The 26,307-nt window shown below is 45.1% G+C and overlaps 1 protein-coding gene across 1 annotated transcript in view; it reads left to right on the forward strand.

Annotated features, from left to right (window-relative positions):
• CCZ1 (CCZ1 homolog, vacuolar protein trafficking and biogenesis associated) overlaps positions 1-26,307 on the forward strand; it is a 34,009-nt gene that overhangs the window by 6,466 nt on the left and 1,236 nt on the right. The window contains exons 8-14 of the mRNA XM_019422595.2: positions 6,918-6,999; positions 8,938-8,999; positions 9,260-9,371; positions 15,706-15,739; positions 16,379-16,496; positions 25,117-25,275; positions 26,001-26,128. Of these exons, the coding sequence (XP_019278140.1) occupies positions 6,918-6,999; positions 8,938-8,999; positions 9,260-9,371; positions 15,706-15,739; positions 16,379-16,496; positions 25,117-25,275; positions 26,001-26,128 (695 nt within the window). The remainder of the gene's footprint in view (positions 1-6,917; positions 7,000-8,937; positions 9,000-9,259; positions 9,372-15,705; positions 15,740-16,378; positions 16,497-25,116; positions 25,276-26,000; positions 26,129-26,307) is intronic.

Consider the following 26,307-nt stretch of genomic DNA (forward strand, 5'->3'; position numbering starts at 1 on the left):
CTGTGTTTAATGTTTTGTTTTTTTCATCATAAGTATACTATTTGATCCCTACACCCCTGTTCCTGCCTACCCCCACCTGCCTCCCCTTTGGGAACCATCAGTTTGTTCTCTATAGTTGAGAGTCTGTTTTTTGGTTTGTTTCTCTCTCTCTTTTTTTTTCTTTTGCTCATTAGTTTCTTAAACTCCACGTATGAGTGAAGTCCTATGGTATTTGTCTTTCTCTGACTTATTTCACTTAGCATTACACTCTATTGATATTGTTGCAGATGGGAGTATCTCATTTTTTCATGGCTGAATAATGTTTCATTGTATATACACACCATATCTTTTTTTTTAATGTAATTTATTGCCAAATTGGCTAACATACAGCATATACCGTGTGCTCTCGGTTTTGAGGGTAGATTTCCATGATTCATCACTTACGTATAACACCCTGTGTTCATCTTAACAAGGGTACACCACATCTTCTTGATCCGTTTATCTATTTAAGCAACTTGGGTTGCCTCTGTAGTTTGACTGTTGAAAATAATGCTGCCATAAACATAGGGGTGCATGTATCCCTTTGAATTAGAGTTTTTGTATATTTTGGGCAAATACCCAGTAGTGTAGTTGCTGGAACATAGGGCGGTTCTATTTTCAATATTTTGAGGAACCTCCATACTGGTTTCCACTCGGAGGAATCTTGATAATATTTTCCACAGTGGCTGTACCAGTTTGCATTCCAGCCAACAGTGGAGGAAAGTTCCCCTTTCTCCACATCCTCACCAATAGCTGTTGTGTCTTGGGTTGTCGAATGTCGAATTTAGCCATTCTGACAGGAATGAGGTGATCTCCCATTGTAGTTTTGGTGCGCATTTTCCTCATGATGAGTGATGATGAGCATCTTTTCAGGTGTCTGTTGACCATCTGGATGTCTTTGGTGAAATGTCTATCCGTGTCTTCTGCCCATTTTTTGATTGGGTTATTTGTTTTTTGGGTGTTGAGTTGTATCAGTTCTTTATTTATTTTGGACATTAACCCTTTATTGGATTTGCAAGTATCTTCTACCATTCCAGTTTGCCTTTCAGTTTTGTTGATTGTTTCCTTTGCTGTGCAGAAACTTTATTTTGATGAGTCCCAGATGGTTTATTTTTTTATTTCTCTTGCCTCGGGAGAGAAAATGTTGGTACAGCCGATGTCAGAGACGTTACTGCCTGTGCTCCCCTCAAGGGTTTTTATGGTTTCAGGTCTCACATTTAGGTCTTTAATCCATTTTGAGTTTATTTTTGTGTATGGTGTGAGAATGTGGTCCGGTTTCATTCTTCTGCATGTCGCTGTCCAGTTTTTCCAATACCCATTTGTTGAAGAGACTTTTCCCCGTTGGATATTCATTCCTCCTTTGTCAAAGATTAATTGACTGTATAATTGTGGGTTTATTTTGGAGTTTTCTGTTCTATTCCATTGATCTGTATGTCTGGTTTTTTTTTAAATATGAAATTTATTGTCAAATTGGTTTCCATACAACACCCAGTGCTCATCCCAACAGGTGCCCTCCTCAGTGCCCATCACCCACCCTCCCTGCCCTCCCACCCCCGATCAACCCTCAGTTTATTCTCAGTTTTTAAGAGTGTCATATGGTTTGGTTCTCTCCCTCTCTAACTTTTTTTTTCCTTCCCCTCCCCTATGGTCTTCTGCTAAGTTTCTCAGGATCCACATAAGAGTGAAACCATATGGTATCTGTCTTTCTCTGTATGACTTATTTCACTTAGCATAACACTCTCCAGTTCCATCCACATTGCTACAAAAGGCCACATTTCATTCTTTCTCACTGCCACGTAGTAGTCCATTGTATATATAAACCACAATTTCTTTATCCATTCCTTAGTTGATGGACATTTAGGCTCTTTCCATAATTTGGCTATTGTTGAAAGTGCTGTTACAAACATTGGAGTACCAGTGCCCCTGTGCATCAGCACTCCTGTATCTCTTGGGTAAATTCCTAGCAGTGCTATTGCTGGGTCATAGGGTAGATCTATTTTTAATTTTTTGAGGAACCTCCACACTGTCTTCCAGAGCAGCTGAACCAGTTTGCATTCCCACCAGCAGTGCAAGGGGGTTCCCGTTTCTCCACTTCCTCGCCAGCATCTATAGTCTCCTGATTTGTTCATTTTAGCCACTCTGACTGGCATGAGGTGCTATCTCAGTGTGGTTTTGATTTGTATTTCCCTGATGAGGAGTGACGTTGAGCATCTTTTTATGTGCCTGTTGGCCATCCGGATGTCTTCTTTAGAGAAGTGTCTATTCATGTTTTCTGCCCATTTCTTCACTGGATTATTTGTTTTTCGGGTGAGAAGTTTGGTGAGTTCTTTACAGATTTTGGATACTAGTCCTTTGTCCGATATGTCATTTGCAAATATATTTTCCCATTCCATTGGTTGCCTTTTAGTTTTGTTGATTGTTTCCTTTGCAGTGCAGAAGCTTTTTATCTTGATGAGGTCCCAATATTTCGTTTTTGCTTTTAATTCCCTTGCCTTTGGAGATGTGTCAAGTAAGAAATTGCTGCGGCTGAGGTCAGAGAGGTTTTTTCCTGCTTTCTCCTCTAGGATTTTGATGGTTTCCTGTCTCACATTCAGGTCCTTTATCTGTTTTAAGTTCATTTTTGTGAATGGTGTAAGAAAATGGTCTAGTTTCATTCTTCTTCATGTTGCTGTCCACTTCTCCCAGCACCATTTGTCTGTTTTTATGCCAGTACTATACTGTCTTAATTACTGCTTTATAATGTAATCGGAAATCTGGAATTAGTTTTTTCAAGATTGCTTTGGCTTTTCAAGGTTTTCTGTGATTCCATACAGATTTCAGGATTGTTACAGTTCTGTGAAAAATACTGTTGGTATTTTCACAGAGGTTGCATTCAGTGTGTAAATTGCTTTACGGTAGTGTAGACCTTTTAACGATATTCTTCAAAATGTCTATTTGTGTTTTTAATTTCTTTCATCATTGTTTTATAGTTTTCATAGTACAGGTCTTTCACCTCTTTGGTTAAATTTATTCCTAAGTATTTTATTATTTTTAGTGTAGTGTAAATAGGATTGTTTTCTTCATTTCACCTTCTGCTTCATTACTAGTGTATGGAAATGCGACAGATTTGTGTGCATTGATTTTGTATGCAACTGTACTGAATTTATTTGTCGGTTCTAGCAGTTTTTTGGTGGAGTCTTTAGAGGTTTTTACACAGAGTATCGTGTCATTTGCAAATAGTGACAGTTTTACTTCCTCCTTACCAATTTGGATGCCTTTTTATTTTTTCTGTTGTCTGATTACTGTGGCTAGGACTTCTAGTTCGATGTTGAGTAAAAGTGGTGAGGATAGGCATCCTGGTCTTGGTCCTGATCTTCGGGGAAAAGCCCTCAATGTTTCCCCTTTAAGTGTGGTGTTTGCTGTGAGTTTTTCATACATGGCCTTTATTATGTTGAGGTATATTCCTTCTAGGCCTACTTTGCAGAGGGTTTTTGTCATGAATGGATATTGTACTTTGTCAAATTTTTTTTTTTTGCATCTATTGAAATGATTATATGGGTTTTATCCTTTCTGTTAATGATGTGCTGTATCACATTGATTGTTTTGTGAACATCGAACCACCCTTGCATTCTGAGAATAAATCCCATTTGATCGTGGCATATGATTTTTTTAATGTATTGATGGTTTTGGTTTGCTACTTTATTGTTTTGAAATTAACTGATTGAGGGTAGAAATATCTGTCTGTTCCAGGACATGGCCAGAACCTGGTACACTGTATGTGCTCAGTAAATGTTGGTTGTGAGCTCAAAGCAAATGGTTAGTAGAAAATCTCTTCTGTTTGAACTGTGTTGCATTTCATGGATGGATTTGGTTTTACAGTGGCCATGATAGCATTCGACATTACTGCTCTTTGGTAGGAGGTCATTCAGCTTTCTTGTCCAGAGTTCTTGGCCTGTTTTGTTTTATTTTGCTTTTTCTTGGCCTGTTTTTTTTTTTTTTTTTATTAAAAAAGATTTTTTTTAATGTGTATTTATTATTGAGAGACCCAGAGTGTGAGCAGGGGAGGGGTAGAGAGAGGGGGAGACACAGAATCTGAATTAGGCTCCAGGCTCTGAGCTGTCAGCACAGAGCCTGACATGGGGCTCTAATTAAAAAACTGCAAGATCATGACCCTGGCTGAAGTCGGTCGTCTGACCAACTGAGCCACCCAGGCACCCCCCTTGGCCTATTTTTTGAGAGTATTTTCTTTTTAGTGAATGGATTTAGTTTCCAGAGGTTAATGCTTTTATGAATAACTGCTTTAGATACTTAAGTTAATCAAAGTTGAGCATAATCTGGACTAGATTATTTTACATTTAATACGCGACACTAATGTAGTCCATATTGTAGACTAAACTGATCCTGATGGAAAGGATTTTGCATTGCACACAAGTGGATCAGTTGACATTTAAGCTGAGGAAAAGTTTGTGTTTTTTTGTTTGTTTTGTTTTTTTAAGAAAAAAAATTATAATGGGATGCCTGAGTGGCTCAGTCGGTTAAGCGTCCACCTCTTGATTTTGGCTCAGGTCATGATCTCACGGTTCGTGAGATCAAGCCCTGTGTTGGGCTCATTGCTGACAGCATTGAGCCTGCTTGGGATTCTCTCTCTCCCTCTCTCTCTTTGATCCTCTCCCACTCATGTTCTCTTTGTCTCTCTCTCAAAATAAACAGACTTTAATTTTTTTTTAATTATTCATATTAAATAAGTATATTTGAGAGACTTTGAAGGAACACCTTTACGTCTAAACATGAGCAGTCTGTTTCCTGTTTGATGTGAGCCATTCATAGAATCCTGAATCATTTGGACCTGCCAGTGCAGGAATTTTTTGCTTTATGTATTATCTGTTTGCTTATTTGTGTTAAGGAAGGAACTTTTTGATTTTTTTAACTATTATTTTTTTTCCTAAAAACTGTTCCCCAGTAGTAACATCCTCTATAATTATAATGCATTATTACTTCATTTATTTTTGTATCTGTACTTGTATTTTGCGTTTTATTTCTTAGGGGAGCAGAAGAAGGGCTGGGTGGCAAACACTGGAGAGAGGGTTGCTAACGGAGATCCTACCACTAGGGCAGGCCTTAGTGCAGGCAAAGCAGGAATTGTCTGCTTCGGGTTTTGTGCTTGGGACAGCTGGCTGCAACTTAGTATTTTTCTTTTTAAGTTTTCAATCCAGAAAACCACCACCAAAGTATTTAGTGCCTAGCATTGAGTCTTAAGTGATAAAAACCAAGCCCTAACGTGGCACACATAGGAAGCAGTTAAGTAGTGTTTTCTTCCATTTCTTCTTACGGGTTTTTTTCTACTTTGCGCCCTGTGGCCTAGAATAGCACCATCCAGAATGAATAGGGGTCAAGCCACGTGTATTATTTTAAGTTTCCCAGTAGCTATGTTGAAAAAAAAAAGACTGGTGAAATTAATATTTTAGCCCAGTATTTCTAAGCTTATTTATTTCCACTTGTAAAAACATAAATTATTAATGACTTTTTTTTTTTTTTTTGGTGCTAAATCTTAAAACTCTAGCGTGTGTTTTAGCACTTACCGCAACCAGCCACATTTCAAGTGTTCAGTGGCCAGATGGGCCCAGTAGCTGCTGTTAGTGGCAGTGCTAGAAATGGCCCAGAACATAGTGCTTCACGTGATGATCTCTTCTACTTGACCATCGACGACCCTGCCCCACCAGCACTTCTGACTCCTGTCTTGAAAGGATCGTAACATCCAGAATCTGTTTTGTTTTCCTTTTTTCTCTTTCTCTCCCCTTACCTGAGTTTTTTTTTTTTTTTTTTCTGCAAAACGAAAGAGTAGGTGACTTCACACGTTTGATTTGGAAATTTGGTCTGCCTCGTTTGGCTGCGTGAGAGTTGGAGAGTTAGGGTTGTCCTACGACAAACCTTAAAGGTTCTGCTTGGTGGAAAACAGAACAAACCTGCTTAAGGGGCCAGAGCCCCCTTACACTTTCAGCTGTGGACCAGACCTTTTGAAAATTGAACCTGGAAGGAAGAGGGTGGCATAGGAAGAGGAAAAGGTGAGACAGCCTCGGAACAGTCTCAGTAAGGGAACAGCATGTATTTGCCAGGACAAGCCAGATTTTTCTAACAGATGGTCTTTCTGGGAAAAGCAGACCAAGCCTCTGGAATGTGCTGTAGAGGCTTGATTTATATAGAGTTGGATCTTAGCGCAGGATTTTTTTTTTTTTTTTTTTTTTTTTTTTTTTTCCTGTTCTCTTGAAGAGAAAAAACCCCAGACAGACTCCTCATCGTCTGTTTATACCCCTACCTAGACACATGATTTCAGACAGGGTCTGATGCCTGCTAGTGTCTCCGCACCTGTTTCCACATGCTTATTCTCGCCTCATGTCAGATTAGATCTGCCTGAAAGTTTCTTTCTTTGTCTTGCTCCTTTCTGCCTACACGGAAATCATAGAATTAAAATCCTCGTATGTTTCTGAGACCCGGCGGGAGCACATCCCCCGTCTACAGCATGCCAGTATTTGCCGGGAGGCTGGGCGATGGCATATGCATTTCCGCATGGCCTAGAAAGCGGAGGGGACTCGGCGGCCCAAAGTGGAGCGTTGTGGTCGTTAATGCTCCCTGAGGAATCCTCCATGGGATTCAAGGAGAGAATCAAGTCCCATCAAATCAGACTGGTGGCTTTTTGTTAAAATGGCACGTGGAGTACAGGATGGCACAATAGTAGCCTTCGCCAGGTCAGGATAACTGCCGGTGCCAGACTAGTTGAATCCATTCCCTTCTGGAACTTGACAAAGAGACGGCATCTTGATAAAATGGAAACGAGGAAAAGAGGAGCTTTGTTACAATCAGAGCCATAGGAAGACGGAAGACCAGTTCCAGGCTTTTAACACCGTGCTTTTCTGATGTTTCAGGAGTGGGTTAGAGCAAGATGACATGAGAATTTTATACAAATACCTCACCACATCTCTATTTCCAAGGCATATTGAACCTGAGGTATGGCCGGGTACTAGTCTCTCTCCCCCGCTCCCCCAACCCACCCCCGTCTCTATGTGTGTGTATCCTGTATGTATACACACACACACACCCCCGCACACCTGCGCGCCCGGGCTGGGGGGCTGGGGAGGAGGGCGGAGTAACACGGTGGTGGGTGGGGCAGTTCTGATCTGTGTTTTACGTTGCTGGTATGATAAGTATTTGGTTGTGTATTCATTAGCCCAGAAAACCACATATGCCACCTCTTGGTTTTGTTAGGTTCAAATGCAATAGAAAGGTCTGTTCTTAAGAGGAGCAATTCATTGAGCGGAGGAAAAGCTGGGATTTTAGGTAGGGTTCTGGGAACTTGAAAACACCCAGGATCTTTGACAGAACAAAGGTTAATCCCGTAGCCTTGTCGTTACCAACGTGAGGTGTCATTGAGTGGCTGTTCTGTTGCCTGCCTGGCTTCTCCACTGTGGTTTTATGCAGAGACCAGTAAGTAATGCTGCAGCCTTCTCCCCAGAGTGCCCTTCTGCAGCCCTCCTCGGGTTGAAGATGAAAAATACTTGTAGCCCAGAAGCCATTTTGGCTCAGGTGCATATATGTGCTTGCCCTCTCCTTGCCCTCCCTCTAAGACTGTGAGTTAAACAACAGGAAGAAAATGACTTTGGTAGGAAATTGATAGGCCCCTGGGTGGCTCAGTCGGTTCAGCGTCCCACTCAATATCCGCTCAGGTCTCGATCTCAGAGTCATGAGTTCAAGCCCCGTGTTGTGAAGCTTACTTAAGAAAAAAAAGGAAAAGAAAAAGAAATTGAAAGGAAGGTTCTGAGAAGGACCTAGTCCTGTACTTAGTCCCTTTCCAGGCGGTTTGAGTGCAGTGACTCGTGTTTCTTGAGAACGTACCACATACCAGACACTGAACCGAGCGACCAGCAAACGTGAACGATCTCCTGGCATCCGGAGGCCCATCTTACACGTCGGATACTCCGGCTTAGGGGGCTTCGGTGATGTGCCCGGGGTCACTAGCTAGTAAGTGGCAGGGCCAGGACTTGATCTCAGGGTCTGCCTGATGCTAAATTACCTGCTTACATGCACACCGTCGGGAGGCTTTTCCACGTGTGACCGTGCCACTGCTGCAACAGGGAACTCTGTTTGGTGCTTGATGATAAGTCCAAGGAGCCAGGCTTACAAAATAGGAAGCCACAGTACACAACGTGGCAACGTGAGTGTGGATGCATGAGGTCTTGTCTCATGACCACCGCACGTGGGAGAGTTGGAGCTATGTTTTTACTGTTGCATTTAGAATGTTTTTCAATCTTTGGGGAGGGGATCTCTATGCTAAAACTTTATATAGACTGAAAGAATGTCAAAAGTTTTAGAGTAACAGGTTTTAGCTAACACGACTTGGATTTTTTTCCCTTTTCCTACGTGTGTTGAAAGCAGTACATCTTCAGAGAAAGAATGTCAGGAGTGTGCTCCATGCTCCACATCCAGATCCACGAGGGGGCGTGACGTCCTGGCCGAGGCAGGGGCTTTGATGTCACAGAGGCTTGCGGTCAATGCCTGGCTCTGCCATGTAGGACCTGTGTGCGTTGGTGAACTTGTACTAACTTGAGTTTCCATGACGAGGAGATAGGAAGAGTGTGTTCTCTCTAGGGGTCCTATGAGGTGGTCATCGCCTAGCATCTGTTAACCCCGTGGGAGATTCTGGTTACTGGCATAAAAGGGACTAAGTCAGTGTATGGAGTTGAGGTTATGATCAAGTTATGATGGTTCTGCTTCATATCAGTGCCTTCTTTCCTCTGTAATCCTTCCTCTCTCTCTTTGGTGGGATAAGAGGAGAGAATGATACAGAAAAATGGTCTGGAGCCAACTAGTAGATATGAGTGCTGTTTTCAAAGCTTTAAAAGTAGGAATATTTAAGAAGTCATTTCTAAACATTGTATTTGTTTACAGTTGGCGGGAAGAGATTCTCCAATAAGGGCAGAGATGCCAGGAAATCTTCAACATTATGGAAGGTAAAACTTGTGTTCTCTGAAAAACAGTATTAGATTTTATGATCTCTTTTGGTAAAGATAAAATCATCAATACTGAATTACCTTTGTGCTGTTTATTGGCAATAATCAGCAAAGGAAATTCTGATGTCTCCAGTGAGTTAAAACTTTATTGTATTCTGATTTGGTGTCTTCCCCCCAAAATGAATATATATTAAGTAGTAATATATTTCTGTTTGTACTTTACCTAGTTGAATGGAGTCATTTCCGTGCTTACTTTGCAGATTTCTTACTGGACCCTTGAACCTAAATGATCCAGAAGCAAAATGCAGATTCCCCAAGATTTTTGTAAATACGGACGACACGTATGAAGCCCTGCATTTAATTGTTTATAAGGTAACAACTGTTTTTCCCTCCACTGTCGCAGATTAACGCGAAAAGTAAATCCTTCTTGCGTGTGTACACAAGTGTGTGCACGTACATACCTCTTCGTTATTTCTCGGAACAAAAGTTGAGAGTTCTAATCACTGTATAACTCACAATGAGTGCTCCTCTAGAATAGTGGGCTTATTTTCAGCTCCTTTTCAGTACTTTTGTTATTAGCCAAAGAATCAGAGTGACAGATACTGTATCTGTATTCAAATACTGTTCTGACTCACCAGGGTTTGAAGTCCTGGGCGCTCACAAACCAGAGGCCACCAAAGGTTGTGTTACCTGGTAGTCCGGTGCCTTCTGGTGTGGGCCTGGCTATGCCTCAGTGAATTCTGCTTTTGCAGATTTGAAAGCCGAGGACTTGCTGATTCTATAACCTTAGTGTCCGTTTGTTTCAGGGTATCATCTTGTTAGGTTGTTTTTTTGTTTAAGTTCATTTCTTTGTTATGAGAGAGAGCGAGAGAAAGAGAGCGAGCGCACGTGAGAGAGCGGGGGAGGGCTAAGGAGAGAGGGGGAGAAAGAGAATTCCCCAGCAGGCTCGCTCTGTCCTGTCAGCGCAGACCACGATGCAGGGCTCGAACCGACGAACCGCAAGATCATGACCTGAGCTGAAATCAAGAGTCGGAAGCTTAACCAGCTGAGCCACCCAGGTGCCCCATTGTTAGAAGCTGGATTTTTTTAAAGTTTATTTTATTTATTTTTTGAGACAGAGAGAGACAGAGCGTGAATGGGGGAGGGTCGCAGAGAGAGGGAGACACAGAATCCGAAACAGGCTCCAGGCTCTGAGCTGTCAGCACAGAGCCCGACGCGGGGCTCGAACTCACGGACCACAAGATTGTGACCTGAGCCGAAGTCGGACGCTTAACCGACTGAGCCACCCAGGTGCCCCAGAAGCTGGATTTTTTTAAAGGTGGTTTTGGTTCAAGAAAGAAAGCTAAGCATGTATGTTTATCTTCTTCCCCACCTGAGAGTACAATTATGTTTCAACTTGTAAAGGCCTAGAAATGATGTTGTAAGAGCGCAGGGGGGAGTGCACATCAGAGCACGAGGGGGCTGTCTCTCCCTGGAAGGCAGAAAGGGGGTGTAAGTGTGGTGCTGGTGGAGGAAGTCTGGCCGAGGACATGAGTGGAGGGAGTGTGCTCGGGCAAGAGCCCACCCGCCCCCCAGAAGCCCAGAGAAGCTCCCGGCTTGGGGGGACACCTGAGGAGTCGGAAGGGGGACGTGAGCTTGGAAAGAAGGGGAGTAGGTGAAATGTATATAAATCGGCCGGCCACCCCTTTTCCTGTGCTTGCACACAGGCAGCTGACACCCATCCCCGGGTGAAAGTCGAGGGTCCTTTTTTTTTTTTTTTTTTTTTTTTTAAATTTTTTTTTTAACGTTTTATTTTATTTTTGAGACAGAGAGAGACAGAGCATGAACGGGGGAGGAGCAGAGAGAGAGGGAAACACAGAATCTGAAACAGGCTCCAGGCTCTGAGCTGTCAGCACAGAGCCCGACGCGGGGCTCGAACTCACAGACCGTGAGATCATGACCTGAGCTGAAGTCGGAAGCTTAACCGACCAAGCCACCCAGGCGCCCCTCGAGGGTCCTTTTAAAGAAGAACGATCGGGGGAGCCCTAGAGCGGCCGGTGTGGGCGTGAGCACCTGGGAGCATGTAGCGTCCCCAGGCACCCGTGTGACTGCTGCCCTCGTCCTGTCCCCAGAGCAAAGCCCCCCTCCCTGCTTGGCCACGCACTCCCTCATCCTTCAGCATGTTTGGAAAAACAAAACTGTAGGTCCTGAGAGAAACAAAAATGACTCTGGGAACAGAGAGAACTTGAAAAAGTTTGCGTCCAGAGATTAGAGAAGTGTATCTATAAAATAGAACCAGGAAGACACAAAAGAGTCCGGGTGAGCGTGAACGAGCGTAAACTAGGCTTAACTGAAAATACAGTTCCTAAGCGTATTGACTGGAGCAAGATGGACGTGGCATGAAATTTGCCATTTTAACCCTCTTCCTTTTAATGTCTATTTTGAGAGAGAAAGTGTGAGCCGGGGAGGGGCAGAGAGAGGGAGAGAGAGAATGCCAGGCAGTGTCCATGCTTAGCACGGAGCCCGATGTGGGGCTTGGTCTCAAACTTGTGAGATCGTGACCTCAGCCGAAATCAATAGTCGGACACTTAACCGACTCGGCTACCCAGGTACCCTGCCGTTTTAACCATCTTTAAGTGTACAGCTCAGTGACATCACTACATTCACGCTGTTGTGCAGCCATCATCACTGTTTCCGGAACTTTCCTTCAACACAAATTCTGTACCCATTAAACAACAACCTTTTCAGCCCCTGTCCCCCAAAATTATAATTTTTGACAGAACTTCATTGTAAGGGTTAAAGATGAATTGTCTTGCCTGGAGCATGAGATGAAAGGATATGAGATGAAAATACAGAAGAACAATGGGAGAGGAGAATTTCAACATGTGATTCACAATGTGGAGGAGAGGAGAGCAACAAAGTGGTTATGGGGACACCTTTTGCTTAAGAGGTACACATTTGCTGGAGCGAAAAGGCCCACTGAATGTCTTGCACGGTGAACCAAAAAGACGTATTTCTACCCATACAATGGGCAGTTTCAGAAGTGTAAAGATCCTAGAAGCTTCCAGAAGGAAAATCAAGTCATTTGAGAAGTTCTGAGAGAAAATGGTTTTCAGTGTAGATTTCTTTGCTGAGCCAAACTATCCATCATGAGTGACCTCGAAGAAGGATGTTCTTAAACATGCAAAGTTTCAGGAAGGTTACCCCATGTGTCCTTCCCTCAGTCAGAGGAAAGGGGGCTCTGTCCTGGGTACAGGGGCTCCAGAACAAAAAGGTGTTGAGTTCATGACATAGCAGGACTAAGAGATTTGATTAAGTGTTGGGTGTCAGAAGGAGGGGCCCAGAAGGAGAGAATTCCAGGGAAGACAAACAAACAGATGTGTCTGAAAATGAACCGAAGTGAAGTGTGGCATACGGGGGTAGGGAAGGGCCCGCCTCTCTGTCACACTTAAAATCATTCTCCTCTGAGTGACTCAGGGTAATGACTTTGAACCCTAATGGAAGAAATACCCTGGTACAGTCTCTTATTGGATTTCCATTTTTAGAGTCAAATCAATAGATAGAATTTTAAATGTGGTGAGAGGACATCACAGTTATTTCACAGTGTTCTCTTTTCCTCAAAACAGCTTTATCGAGTTGTAGTTCACATACCATATAGTTTGCCTCTTTAATGTATTCAGTTCAGTCGTTTCTAACCGCACAGTGCAGGGGTCCCCAGGACCACCCTCACTTCGGACACACACTGCTGGCTCGGGAGCCCCCAGGACCACTGTCAGGCCAGGAGTTCGCTAGAGGCACTCACAGGACCCGGAGTGGCCGGTGCACTCCCAGTTAAAGTTAATGGCAGCAAAGGAGTATGGGTGAAGGACAGCCCGGGGAAGAGGCACACGGGGCAGGATCCAGGAGGCACTGGGCGCAAGCTTCCAGTTGTCCTCTCGCGGTGGAACCGTGCAGACAGCGCAGGGCCTGTTACTGCCAGCGGTGACGTGTGATGTGTGTGCAGAATTGTCATCCAGGGAAGCTTGATGGGCCTCGATGTCCAGAGTGTTTAATGGGCGTTGGCCACGCATATTCAGCTGACCGCCAGAGTCACTGACCTCCAGAGGTCCACTGATGCCGGGTGGGCTCAGGGCCCGAAGGGATGTTGGCCTGTGGTTTTTCTTTCCTTTTGAATCGTCATCTGGCTTTGCTTGCTATCAGGGTAGAATTGGCCTCCGGATAAGCTGGGAAGTGTTTCCTCCTCTCCTGTTTTTTGGAAGACTTTGTGAAAAACTACTGTTGGTTCTTTGAGTATTTGGTCATGGTAGAACATCTACATCTGGGCTTTTCTTTGTTGGAAGTTTTAAAATTATTAGTCTCTGTACTTGTTACAGGTTTTATTGTCTTTCTTCTTGAGTCTGTTTCAGTTGCTTATGTCCTACTAGGAATCTGTTCATGTTGCTTGTTTTTCAGTTTGTTCACATAGAATGTTGCATAGTTTTAAAGCCTTAAGAATCTTATTTTCCCCTATAAGTCGGTAGTGATGTCCCCTCTTCAGTTGCTCGTTTAGTGGTTTACATCTTTTCACTTGGTCTAGCTGATCGAGCTGAAGGTTTTCCAGTTTTGCTCATCTTTTCAGAAAACCAACTTTTGGTATTTTTCCTATTATTTTTCTATTCTCTTTCACTTATTTCTGCTCTAATCTTCATTCTCTTCTTCCTTCTGCTTGCTTTAGGTTTACTTTGCTCTTCTTTTTTCCAAAATCTGAGGATGGAAGTTGAAGTTCTTGATTTGAGATCTTTCTTCCTTTTAGTATATGTGTTGACGGCTCTGAAGTTAATACTCGGACTCAGTAGATTTTCTTGAAGAAACAGACCTCCATTTGCCGTTTGCCCTTAGAACAGTTTCCCTCTGGAAATTTAAATTACTGTTTTTTATAATTTCCTCCAATTATGGTGTTTGAAGAGAGAGTGTGGACCTCCTCATGCCGCCATTTTGGATGTGCTCCCGAGTCCTGGTCCTCTGTAGATACCTACTGGTCTGTGTCTGGAGTAACTGATGTGGTGTCTGAGATGAACATGTGGCAGGCGGGGAGGGTGGGCAGGACAGTCCGTCAGCTGACAGTTGTTGGGAAAGTGATGGTCTGTTGGGTTCATCGTGCCATTCTCTGTGCTTTTCTGTGTAGTCAAAGTTCAGGTTTTTAAACGGAGTCTTGAAAGGCACATTTAAAAAGTCAGCCCATGAGGGGTCACACATGCACATCCCCGCAGGGACCCTGCAGATGGGTTCCATTAGCCCTGAAGCGAACGGGGCTTCAGGATGGAGGGTTCTGTGAAACAGAGTCGTATGTGTCACAAGGAGGCCAGAGGCCACTCACGTCCGCTAGGTAGCACTTTGGAAATGCATAGCTAGTGGTCCCAGGTTGGCTGATATTTCAGGAGAGGCTGGATGGTGGAATTTTGGTAGAAAACTAGTTGGCATCGAAGTCAGAATTACCCAGGAAGAAACACCCGTTGGATGGAACTCGCCTGTGAGCCCCCAGTTTTGCAGCCTGTTTATAGGCAGGTGATAATTGTGATTCAGTTACAAAGTAGTGCAGACGTTCTCAAGTGTGAGTGTGTGAAAATAAAGTCACAGCTGCTGGAGGTGGGGAAGTGGATGTGGAGAGGGGTGCAGAGACGGGGGAAGGTTAAGTGTTCTCGTTTAAAAAGCAGCAATCCAGGCGCCTGGGTGGCTCAGTCGGTTAAGCATCCGGCTTCAGCTCAGGTCATGATCTAATGGTTCATGAGATTGAGTCCCGTGTCAGGCTCTGTGCTGGCAACATGAATCCAGCTTGGGATTCACCCTCTTTTTCTGCCCCTCCCCGGCTCATGCTCACCCCCCGCCCCAAATGAATTTTTAAAATGATAAATGGCAATCTAGGAGCTCATGCCTGGGGCTGTGGTGTGAGAAATGGGCCATTTGGGACCGTAAGGTGGCCAGTGGACAAACTGGAGTGCTCCGAACGACAGGGAAGAAGAGGAAGGCTGGTGAAGGGTCACTTGTGTCATGGTACGAGTAGGGAATCAGTGTGGCATCTGAAGGTCACAGTGGTAGAGCCTTGGTATTTAAAACGGTCAGAAGTGGCTGCCTAGAGGAGCGGGCCTCCGCAGGATCTCTGTGGCTTTTTCCCATGAAGCCGTAGGTTCTGTGTACTGTGTATACACTGTATACTGAAAAATGGAAACATTTTAGGTTGATTCCTGGTCTGGCTCCTGTAGTCAACTCGTAACTGTAACATTTGCTGTGATCAGAAGGGAGACAAGGAGACATTCATTTGCTAGGGGTTTTTTAACTGTTCATGAAAATTTTCAAACATACGCAAAAATAGAGAGACACTAGAATAATGAATCCCCAGGCGCCCATCACACAGCTTAATTGAATGAACGGCATGCTAATGTCTCATCTGTTTCCTCTGTGTGTTTTTTGCTAGAGCGTGTTAGATCATGTCATTTCACTCATAAAGGCTTCAGTTGGCTCTAATAAAGGCGTCTGTTTTCACATAACCACCAGCACAGCTGACAGAATCAACGACACTTCCTTAGCATCCCCGATAGGCACTCTGTGTCCACATTTCTCCAGTTGACCAAAAAAAAAAAAAAAAGAAAAAAGGTGATTTAATTGCAAATTCAGGCAGGGCCACTGCGTTTGGTTATCAGAGACCTTTTTGGTGCCATTTTGTAATCTTTGGCTTGTTTTCTCTTCCCAGGCCATGAGTGCAGCCGTGTGCTTTATGATTGATGGTAGGTACCCACCTGTATCTGACTTGAGCCTGAGTAGATAAGCCTTTTCTCTTTACAATTTGCCGTGTCCTCTTCCTAAACAATAACCATGCCGTCACAGAGGCCCTTGTGAGCATGGCTCACCTCTGTGATCTCTGCCGTGGTGATGAGCTCTCATTCATATATTTAACATCCTAGCCTCCCTGCTTCCTAGCAGCTAGCCCTGGGCACCTTTCTGTGCCTCCTGCCTGTGAAATGTCACAAGAGGACCTTTTGCAAAGGGGGCTTTGGGGATTCGATGAGGTAATGTTGGTAAAGCACCAGACGGCACCTGGCCCATGAGAGCCCCGTCGTGTTTAACTATTTGACCTTCTTAGGCCTACTTGGGGTAGGCCACCCATTTACAGCCAGCCCCACAGGGTGTGCTGAAATCGATATTCACAGTGAGACAAGTCTTTGACTCCTTCTCTCCTTAAATATAACTGATTTTGACTGTTCTTTTTCTCTTCTATTGGGGTGGGGGGGAGATCCAGTCATTTAATTGTTGGATTTTCCAGATCAGAAACGTATTCATTGGAATACTATAATTAAGACAGTTAGATGAATATTGACCTTTTCAACGCAAAGAATTATAACACTATTTTTTAAATTACTCGTTAGCCTCTGTACAGCCCACGTTGGATTTTTGCCGAAGACTGGACAGCATTGTTGGGCCCCAGCTCACAGTGCTGGCATCTGACATTTGTGAGCAGTTTAACATCAACAAAAGAATGTCTGGGTTTGTACTTTGCTTCGTGTTTACTTTCTAGCACTTAACTGGTTTGGGAAGAATAAGGGTAGTTTTTATATAAGAATATGGATGGTATTATCAACGGTGTTTTTTCTGAATCCAGAGAAAAATGTGTGGTTCACTCCTGTCTGAAAAGCTCCCTGGAGAACTGTTCCTGAGTTTTCCTCCTCCACGATGGGGGGTGGGGCTGAGTCTTCTGTGGACACGTTCCCTCAACTCTCCCCTGACTGTGGCGTAAACTACGGGGTTCGGTGTGTTGGCTGTGCCTGTGGGCTGGACCTCGTGAGGACCCCTCACATCCCCCTTGACCAGCCCAGTTGTGAAATTCACACTAGCGGTGGTAACCAGCAGGGTTTTGCCTCTTGGGGACAGAAAGCACTTTGCCTCTTGTGCACAAATGTGTGGGGTGAAGGTAGGTGTGATGTGGGCCCTTAGGGCGCTGGGCCTGAGTCTGGTGCCTTGCAGGGCCCTTGCTCGAGTATCGGGAGACTCACGTTAAACTCCCATTGGTTCTGAGAACACTGGAGAGTCCTTGAACCTCCTCCTCCTCTCTTAGTGTAAGGTCAGATTGCTGGAAAGATGAAGTGAGCACAGGGGAAGTACTTTGAGAAATAAAAGCCCTCTTCATATGGGCGTCCGTATCTTGAGAAGTTACTAACATGTGAATTTACGTATAACCTGTGTTTACGGTGATCTCCTGCTGGGTGTGGTCTTACGTAAGCACCAGCCTGTGGAGAGGTCCCAGGCAGGGTGCAGGTGGAGGTGTGCGTGGGCTGCGTGCCTGTGTGTGGATTGTTCCCGGCCGCAGCTTACTGGGCGTGAGAAAAGATAAAGCCGAGAAGTGAGCGCACCTGCCCGCTCCGTCTTTCAGTGCTGCTTCGTCGTCTAAGGTTTTCACCGCGAAACTGCCAGATGGTCTTTTCTGAAGGAAGCAGGAGTCAGATCTGTTTGGTACCGTGTGAGGACGAACTGTTGAGTGGAGCGAGGGAAACTGAAGCTCCCTGCTTCCCCAAGACCCGGGGACACTGCTGGGCACGTCTGCCTGTGCTTCCCACGTGCCGTATGTGCAGTGACTCGGTGACAGACGTGGGAGGTGGTCCTGCCGTCAGGCACCTTCTGTCCCACTGCCCTCGGGGTTGTACGGAAATCACACCCATTTTTCCCTTTTGTAACTTTGGTTTTGCTGGGTTTTATAATATACAATTGGAGATTTATATGTAGTCCATTTTACTAGTCATTTCCATTAGATTCCTGTGTTGAGTGTCATATCTGAGGCTTTCCACCCCAGTATCGTAAAAATATACCATTTGTGGGGGGCACCTGGGTGGCTCAGTCGGTTAAGAGTCCAACTTTTGATTTCGGCTCAAGTCACGATCTCATGGTTGATGAATTTGAGCCCCACGTGGGGGCTGTGTGCTGACAGTGTGGAGCCTGCTTGGAATTGATATTCTTTCTCTCTCTCTCTCTCTCTCTCTCTCTCTCTCTCTCTCCCCTCCCCTCCCCCTCCCTCCCTCCCTCCCTCCCTCCCTCCCTCCCTCCCTCTCTGCCCTCTGTTGCTCTCTCTTAAAACATAAACTAAAAAAAAACAAAAAACTGCCACTTTTATCTCCAGAACTTTCATGGTTTTATCTTCTGTGTTTCGGTCTTTAATTCACCTGGAATTTTTAAGGGCTAAAGGAAGGAAGATTTTTTTTCCCCAAATTGATACAGTTTCAAGAAGGGACAGGGCCTTGGATATTATCTACTTATCTATTTTCATTAGAAACCGTTTTCTCTCTGATATTTTATTAGGAAAATTTCCAGATATAGGAAGGTGGAAAAATGACTCCGTGAACACACAGCCCCCCACGTAGATTCCACGGTTAACACTTTGCCGTGTATGGTTTGGCACAGCTCCGTCTGTCACGGAGGACGGTTTCTGACAGTTACCAGAACCACTGTGTAGCCTTAGCAGTCCCTGAAAGGTGGGGCACCTGGAAGACTTGACGGTAAAGCATACAATTTAAGGCTGTGCCGAAGCACAGGGACTCAGAGGCGTATTGTTTTTTACTTTGAAAGTTGATTTTGGGGCACCTGGGTGGCTCAGTCGGCTAAGCGTCCGACTTCGGCTCAGGTCGTGATCTCTTGGCTCTCGGGTTCCTAAGTTTGAGCCCCGCATTAGGCTCTCTGCTTTCAGCGCAGAACCCGCTTCAGATCCTCTGTCTCCCTCTCTCTTCGCCTCCCCTGCTCGTGCTCCTCCTCTCTCTCTCTCAAAAATAAGCATTAAAAAAAAAAATTTGTTTTTTAAGTTGACCTTAAGGATGTATCTGAGATTTTATATGTAAGCAGCTCTCACCTGCCAAACCATAAGTATCAGCTGACTAGAGGGAAATGCTTTCGAGTACAAAAGATACTGTGCTTTTCTCCTGGAAATCCTCCTGACCCAGGTCAAACCGTTTTACATGCCAGTCCCAGGACCTGGGAGACGCGTCCCAGAGAAATGGGAGGGAGGCCTGAGGGAGGCAAAAGACCCCCACGTCGGCCCCTCCAGACAGTTGCTGAGAGGTGGAGGGCTGCTGCGCTCGGCAGGACGGGTCAGCGCCAGGGCCTCCGTGCCCGCCTGTTGTCTCAGCCCCACCCCCACTGGACAGCACCCGTAGGGCCAGCTCAGGGCGTAATATTTAATGTCGAATCCCTACACAAAAGCTACGGCTTTTAATGTTCCTTGTGAAATTGAGGTCACCCCTTTACAGAATGGCATGAAGTGGGTTTGTTTGGTCTTTGGTTTCTATTGTATGATGCCTCAACTTTTTTCTACTCAAGGACTTAGAGTTCAATTATTTTAAACCTTTTCTTTTTTTGAGAGTAGTTTATGTCCTTATTTTTATTTTATTTATTTATTTTTTAACGTTTATTTATTATTCAGAGACAGAGCGTGAGCAGGGGAGGGGCAGAGGGAGAGGGAGACGCAGAATCCGAAGCAGGCTCCAGGCTCCAAGCTGTCAGCACAGAGCCCGACGCGGGTCTCGAACTCACAGACTGTGAGATCATGACCTGAGCTGAAGTCGGACGCTCAACTGACTGAGCCACCCAGGCGCCCTGTGTCCTTATTTTTGAATTCAAAAGTGTAAATATTGTATCTTTTTAAACTTGTACATACACATACGTAAACAGTGGTATATATAGTGTTCTTCACTGATGGGTTTTTAAAAAATGTTTGTTTATTTATTTTGAGAGAGAATCCTAAGCAGGCTCCATGCTGTCAGCACAGAGCCCAAAGGGGGGGCTCGATCCCACAAACCATGAGATCATGACCTGAGCCAAAACCAAGAGGACGCTCAACTGACTGAGCCACCCAGATGCCCCTTTACTGATGGGTTTTCAAAAATAGATCATGCTGTAGATCTGTAGCTTGCAAAAACTATGTGGCATGAACATCATTTTAAACCAACGAATACGGATCTGCCTATTCTGCTCCGTGGCTTCACGGTACTTACTTGGATGGTTTGCGTTCTGTGTAGTCGCCGTTCCAGTCGACGGGCAGTCTGCCTCTGGCTGTTAGCATTAACATGGTTCTGCATTAAACAGTCTGGTGCAGACATCTACTCCTCCTCTTAGGACCTGTCCCTGGAGTGGAGGTCTGGGGCACAGGGAATGCATAGTGACAGTGTGAGTCCCCTCCCACAGGGGCTACAGCCCTAGTTCTCCGTGTCATGTCTTGATACCTGATAGGTGACGCCGAGGTTGGTGGTTGTGTCTCTTCCACAAATTGCCAGTCTGGGTCCATTGGCTCTTCCCACTGAAGCGCTTCGTATCCTTTCTTCTACGTCAGTGCTCTTAACGTAATACCCTTCGGTCATATCATACGTGTTTTTCTAACTTTGGTTTTACTGTTTGTTATAATATGTTTGGGGTTTATATGTAGTCATTTTTATTAGTCGTTTCCTCTAGGTTTCTGTTTTCACTGTCATGCTTGTGATTTTCCACCCCAGTAGCCTAAGAATGTGCCATTTTTATCTCAGGGACTTTTATGGTTTTATCTTCTGTGTCTCAATCTAATTCACCTGGAATTTTTAAAAAATATAGTTTATTATGAAATTGGCTAACATACAGCGTGTACAGTGTGCTCTTGGTTTTGGGAGTAGATTCCCGTGGTTCATCGCTTCCCATACAGCACCCAGTGCTCATCCCAGCAAGTGCCCTCCTCAGTGCCCATCACCCATTCCCCCCTCCCTGCTGTCTACCCTCACTTTGTTTTCTGTATTTAAGAGTCTTTGATGGTTTGCCTTCTTCCCTCTCTGTTTATAACTATTTTTCCCCATTCCCATCCCCCACGGTCTTCTGTTAAGTTTCTCAGGATCCACGTGTGAGTGAAAACATATGGTATCTGTCTTTCTCTGATGGACTTAATTTCACTCAGCATAATACCTTCCAGTTCCATCCACGTTGCTACAAATGGCAGGATTTCATTCTTTCTCATTGCCAACTAGTATTCCATTGTATATATAAACATGCATAATATATATAAACCACATCTTATTCATCTATTCATCAGTCAAGGGACATTTACATTTAGGCTCTTTCCATAATTTGGCTATTGTTGAAAGTGCTGCTGTAAACATGTGCCCTGTGCATCAGCACTCCTGTGTCCCTTGGGTAAATTCCCAGTAGTGCTATTGCTGGGTCATAGGGTAGATCTGTTTTTATTTTTTTGAGGAACCTCCACACTATTCTCCAGAGTGGCTGCACCAGTTTGCATTCCCACCAGCAGTGCAAGAGGGTTCCCGTTTCTCCACATCCTCGCCAGCATCTATAGTCTCCTGATTTGTTCATTTTAGCCACTCTGACTGGCGTGAGGTGGTATCTCAGTGCGGTTTTGATTTGTATTTCCCTGATGAGGAGCGACGTTGAGCATCTTTTCATGTGCCTGTTGGCCATCCGGATGTCTTCTTTAGAGAAGTGTCTATTCATGTTTTCTGCCCATTTCTTCACTGGATTATTTGTTTTTCGGGTGTGGAGTTTGGTGGGCTCTTGATAGATTTTGGATACTAGCCCTTTGTTCCATATGTCATTTGCAAATATCTTTTCCCATTCCGTTAGTTGCCTTTTAGTTTTGTTGATTGTTCCCTTTGCATTGCAGAAGCTTTTTATCTTGATGAAGTCCCAGTAGTTTATTTTTGCTTTTAATTCCCTTGCCTTTGGAGACGTGTCAAGCAAAAAATTGCTGCGGCTGAGGTCAGAGAGGTTGTCGCCTGTTTTTTGCTCTAGGGTTTTGATGGTTTTCTGTCTCACATTTAGGTCTTTCATCCATTTAACCTGGAATTTTTAAGGACTAGAGGCAGCTCTCTAACTTAAGTTTTCCCCCAAATTGAGACTTTGCTGAGTCTGAGACGTTCGTTTCTATTTTGCATATGTCTCTTCACTGGCTAGTTGTGATACTGAATTTGAAAAAGTGTGAGGAGGGCGAAGTACAGAGGTATTAGCAAAGGAGACCCTTGGGGCACCTGGATGGTGCAGTCAGGTAAGCTTCCAACTCTTGATCTCAGGGTCGTGATTTCAAGCCCCACGTTGGGCTCTGCACTGAGCGCAAAGCCTACTTTAAAAAGGCTGCCCTCATAGCTGTGGGCAGTTTTTATAATCCTTTTCATCAGTCTTTTTGAATGAATTTGGGGGGGGGGGAACTCAACCCAGTTGCTCCGGAGGTTGAGGACGTTAGGCTTTCTACAAGAAGTGAGGAGTGCAACCGTGGACTGAGCGTTGGTAACGATGAGACCCAGGACAGGATGCCAGGCAGGAAGAAGGCGAGGGCGGTGGGTTGGCCTGGCAGGCGTGCAGAGGTGGTGCCGGGGGGGCCCGGGCAGGGAAGCCTTCCTTCCAGGGCGTGGTTCACGGGCATAGTCCAAGGGCTCAGCTGTGCCTCCCTTCCTAATCCCCCTGGACACGCAGAAGGAGCAATAGCTGTAACATGTAACTCCCACATGAAGACCAGTTTTCCTTCTTACAATATCCATATCGGTCAATTCGGAATCTTCCCTTTTTGTTTGGTTTGTTAAGTGTGGAATGGCCATCCTCACTTAGAAACCGTGCGTCTGGCAAACCTTAGCCGCCTGGAACGAGGCCCAGAACAGGTCAAGCCACCAGATGGTCTCGGGGCCCCAGCCAGCCGTTGACGTCCCCAGGGAAACGCTGCAAGTGGTCAAACACCTGCTGGACATGTGCTGACCTCCTCCCTTGGTTCAGAGCCTGCGGTGACCTTCCCTGGCACGCCTCTGAGGTTTGGCTAGGTGTTCACGTACCTGGTCCTTAAACGTCTCCTAAAACTGACACCGTTTACTCATGGGAAACGTCCCTGTGACCCTGCCAATCACAGCTACTTGGGTTTTCTACCAGTAGTAGAAGAAAGGGGCAGAGGGCAGACAGAAAACAGAAAATCTTTTTAAAAAAAATTAGTGGACACTCAGCGTAGAATACAACCACTTAAGACAGGCCCCACCTTCCCGTGTTCTTCGAGGCTGTCATTACTGTGCTCCCGTCTTGTCAGCCTAACCTCCTAACAAACCGTCAGCAAGAATTCTGTAGGATTTCCCCGGGTTCAGTGTGTTTTACATTAACCGTATGCAGCGTGTTCTTTTTTAAGGTGGCAAGAAATTTGTGTTTCTATGTTTAGGGGGAAACTTGCTTTGGGTGTTTAAGAGGCGTCCGTGTTAGCTCTTGGGAAAAGATACCAGGTGACCGTGGCTGCTCCTTCCAAACCAGCTCACCGTTGGTCCCATGGTGCTTTGGATGTAGCTAAGGAGCCTGTAGGGTGGACATTGTCCTGTTTTCACTGTGAGTGGGCCTCTCCTTCTTCAGCGGTACAAGTTAATAGTAGAAGAGCAAGTAGCAGTTTTTCTGTTTCTCTGTGTTCTCCTCGTGGAAGGCGGTGGAAAGAGGCCACATTGGCCCCTGTCTTAACCACTGAACAACATTCGCTAATGTAAATCTCCATGAGGGGTACCAAAGAAATAATTTAGATCTTCTAAGAAGGCATTTTACACATTCTGAATGAGGGTAAGAGGGAGGCCACAGAGAGGGTTTTGGGGTCAGAAGACCAGAACTGCAGGCCCGATCAGGGTTGGGTGGAAGTTTGTCTACTCAGACAACTAAATTCACAGCTCTGGCCAAGCATCTTAAATGTTTCATCTTTCCAGTTTTTCTTGGGGTTATACTTGCTGTTCTTAGTTTTAGGGGCCTACTGAAAACATATTCTGGTTTTGTAAGAATTCTCTTTGCATTTTCCTGGAAACTAAGCCATCCACATTCTTTCTTTGCCTAGATGTAAAGTATTACAGTAGTAACCCACTTTTCCGGAGGTCGGATTTCCGGCACCCTCAGCCCACCAGAACATGGCTGCTAACCCTGAAGTAAGCAGAGAAGGCTTCTGAGCCCCCTCCAGTGGCAGGGCTGTTCAGGCTGTCCCCAGACCCCCGAGTGTCACTTAAGTAAGGGTGCAGTGAGAGGGAGGGCGGGAGGCCCCGGGAGCTGTGGCCTGGCCATCGGAGTGGTTCCCCGAGGGGTCCGGCCTCTGACCCGGGAGGCGGCGGAGTAGCATTGTCCAGCCATTCCAAATAATAAGATGTATTCCAATGAAAATATTCATCACTGTTCAGCAGAAGCGCCTCAAACGCCTTAGAATGGTCTCCATTTAGGGTGATGAGAGCTTTGTGACTCAGACTAGCCAACTTCAGTTCTGTGGCAGATTAAACACAGGGGGCACGTTCATCCCCCAGCACGGAGATAAATGAACTGTCACTCTCCTAAAACAGGTCAGCAAACAACTTCTGCACAGGGCCAAATAATACATATTTCAGATTCTTTCGGCCGTATATGTTGCAGAAAGTGGCCATAGACAATATCCGAACATACGGGGGTGGCCACGTTGTGATAAAACTTGATTTAAAAAAAAAAAGGCCACATTTGGTCCCAGGGCCACTAATCTGTTTGCTGACCCCTCTGCTAGAAGACAGATGGCCTGTATTGAGTTTGCATTTATTTCCAAAAATTTATTTATTTATTTATTTATTTATTTATTTATTTATTTATTTATTTTTTCTTTCAACGTTTTTTATTTATTTTTGGGACAGAGAGAGACAGAGCATGAACGGGGGAGGGGCAGAGAGAGGGAGACACAGAATCAGAAACAGGCTCCAGGCTCCGAGCCATCAGCCCAGAGCCTGACACGGGGCTCGAACTCACGGACCGCGAGATCGTGACCTGGCTGAAGTCGGACGCTTAACCGACTGCGCCACCCAGGCGCCCCTCCAAAAATTTAAAATGCAGCAAATAATCAAGTGATTGCCATTTCCAAAGCACTGTTATTGCAAAGTGGTTATAGTACTGGTTTTTCAAAAGCTAAGCTTCAGCTTTCTGGAAAATTCCATCCTATTGAATACCTCATGGATCTCAAATAAGTTACTAGGGAACGAAGAGCCTGTTAACGTCTTCACTGAGATTCTCGATTTGAAGGCCCAGCCGTCGAAAATATAAGGCCTTACGTAGCTACATGGATTTAAGGTTTTAACAATGTGGTTGTATTGTTTGGAGAATTATTCTTTGAGAACGTTACCATTTTGATGACATGTTTTCACAGGTCTGAGAAAGAGCCCCAGTTTAAGTTTATCTACTTCAACCATATGAATTTAGCAGAGAAAAGTACAATTCACATGAGGAAAACCCCTAGTGTGTCACTCACATCCGTGCATCCGGATTTGATGAAGATTCTGGGTGACATCAACAGTGACTTTACCAGGTAATTCGAACAACTCCTCGAATTCGGACTTCTCAGATTAGGTGTCCCCTTTCTTTTTTTTTTTTTTTTTTTTTAATTTTTTTTTTTAACGTTTATTTATTTTTGAGACAGAGAGAGACAGAGCATGAACGGGGGAGGGTCAGAGAGAGAGGGAGACACAGAATCTGAAACAGGTTCCAGGCTCTGAGCTGTCAGCACAGAGCTCGATGCGGAGCTCGAACTCACGGACCGTGAGATCATGACCTGAGCCGAAGTCAGACGCTTAACCGACTGAGCCACCCAGGTGCCCCGAGGTGTCCTCTTTCTAACGGGAGAAGAGGCGCTGAAGGAATCCTTATCAAAGCCGAGCGGCCCAGAGCCGCTGCAGAGGGCCCCACTTGCGAACAGAGTAGGAGGCCCCCGGGTCACTGGCCACTTGCATGGGACTCCCCAGACTTTTCAGATGGCTAGTTTCTGGTTTCTTTTGTTTTTCTTCAAAGGTTTTTGCTTTAGTTTTTTAATGTTTGAGAGAGAGAATCAGCTGAGAGCACAGAGCCTGATGCGGGGCTCGGTCTCACAAACCATACCATGAGATCATGACCTGATCCAAAATCAAGAGTCGACGCTCAGTGAACTAAGCCACCCAGGCGCCCCTAGTTTCCGGTTTTTCGTGTGAGAGTGTGTGTCGCTCGCGCTGCAGCTAAACAGCTAACACACTGTTGCCTCTGGGAACCCTTGTCTTGCAGAGTGGATGAAGACGAGGAGATCATCGTAAAAGCGATGAGCGACTACTGGGTGGTCGGGAAGAAGTCTGACCAGCGGGAGCTGTATGTTATCCTGAATCAAAAAAACGCAAACCTGATCGAAGTAAATGGTAAATAGAACCTGGGCGTGGTGCAGAACTTCGCCGCTGTCTGTCCTTTCACTGTGGTCGGAAACCCGCTAGAGAGGAGACACGGCTGTTGATGTCAAAGGAAACCGTCCTTTGATCCATCCTTTGTTCTCCAGAAGCACAGTTCCTTGAAAAAGTTCCTTGAAAAAGTTTTCACGTTT

This window comes from Panthera pardus, unplaced genomic scaffold (assembly GCF_024362965.1).
Source record: "Panthera pardus isolate Hobbes unplaced genomic scaffold, ASM2436296v1 HiC_scaffold_4, whole genome shotgun sequence".
NCBI lineage: Eukaryota > Metazoa > Chordata > Mammalia > Carnivora > Felidae > Panthera > Panthera pardus.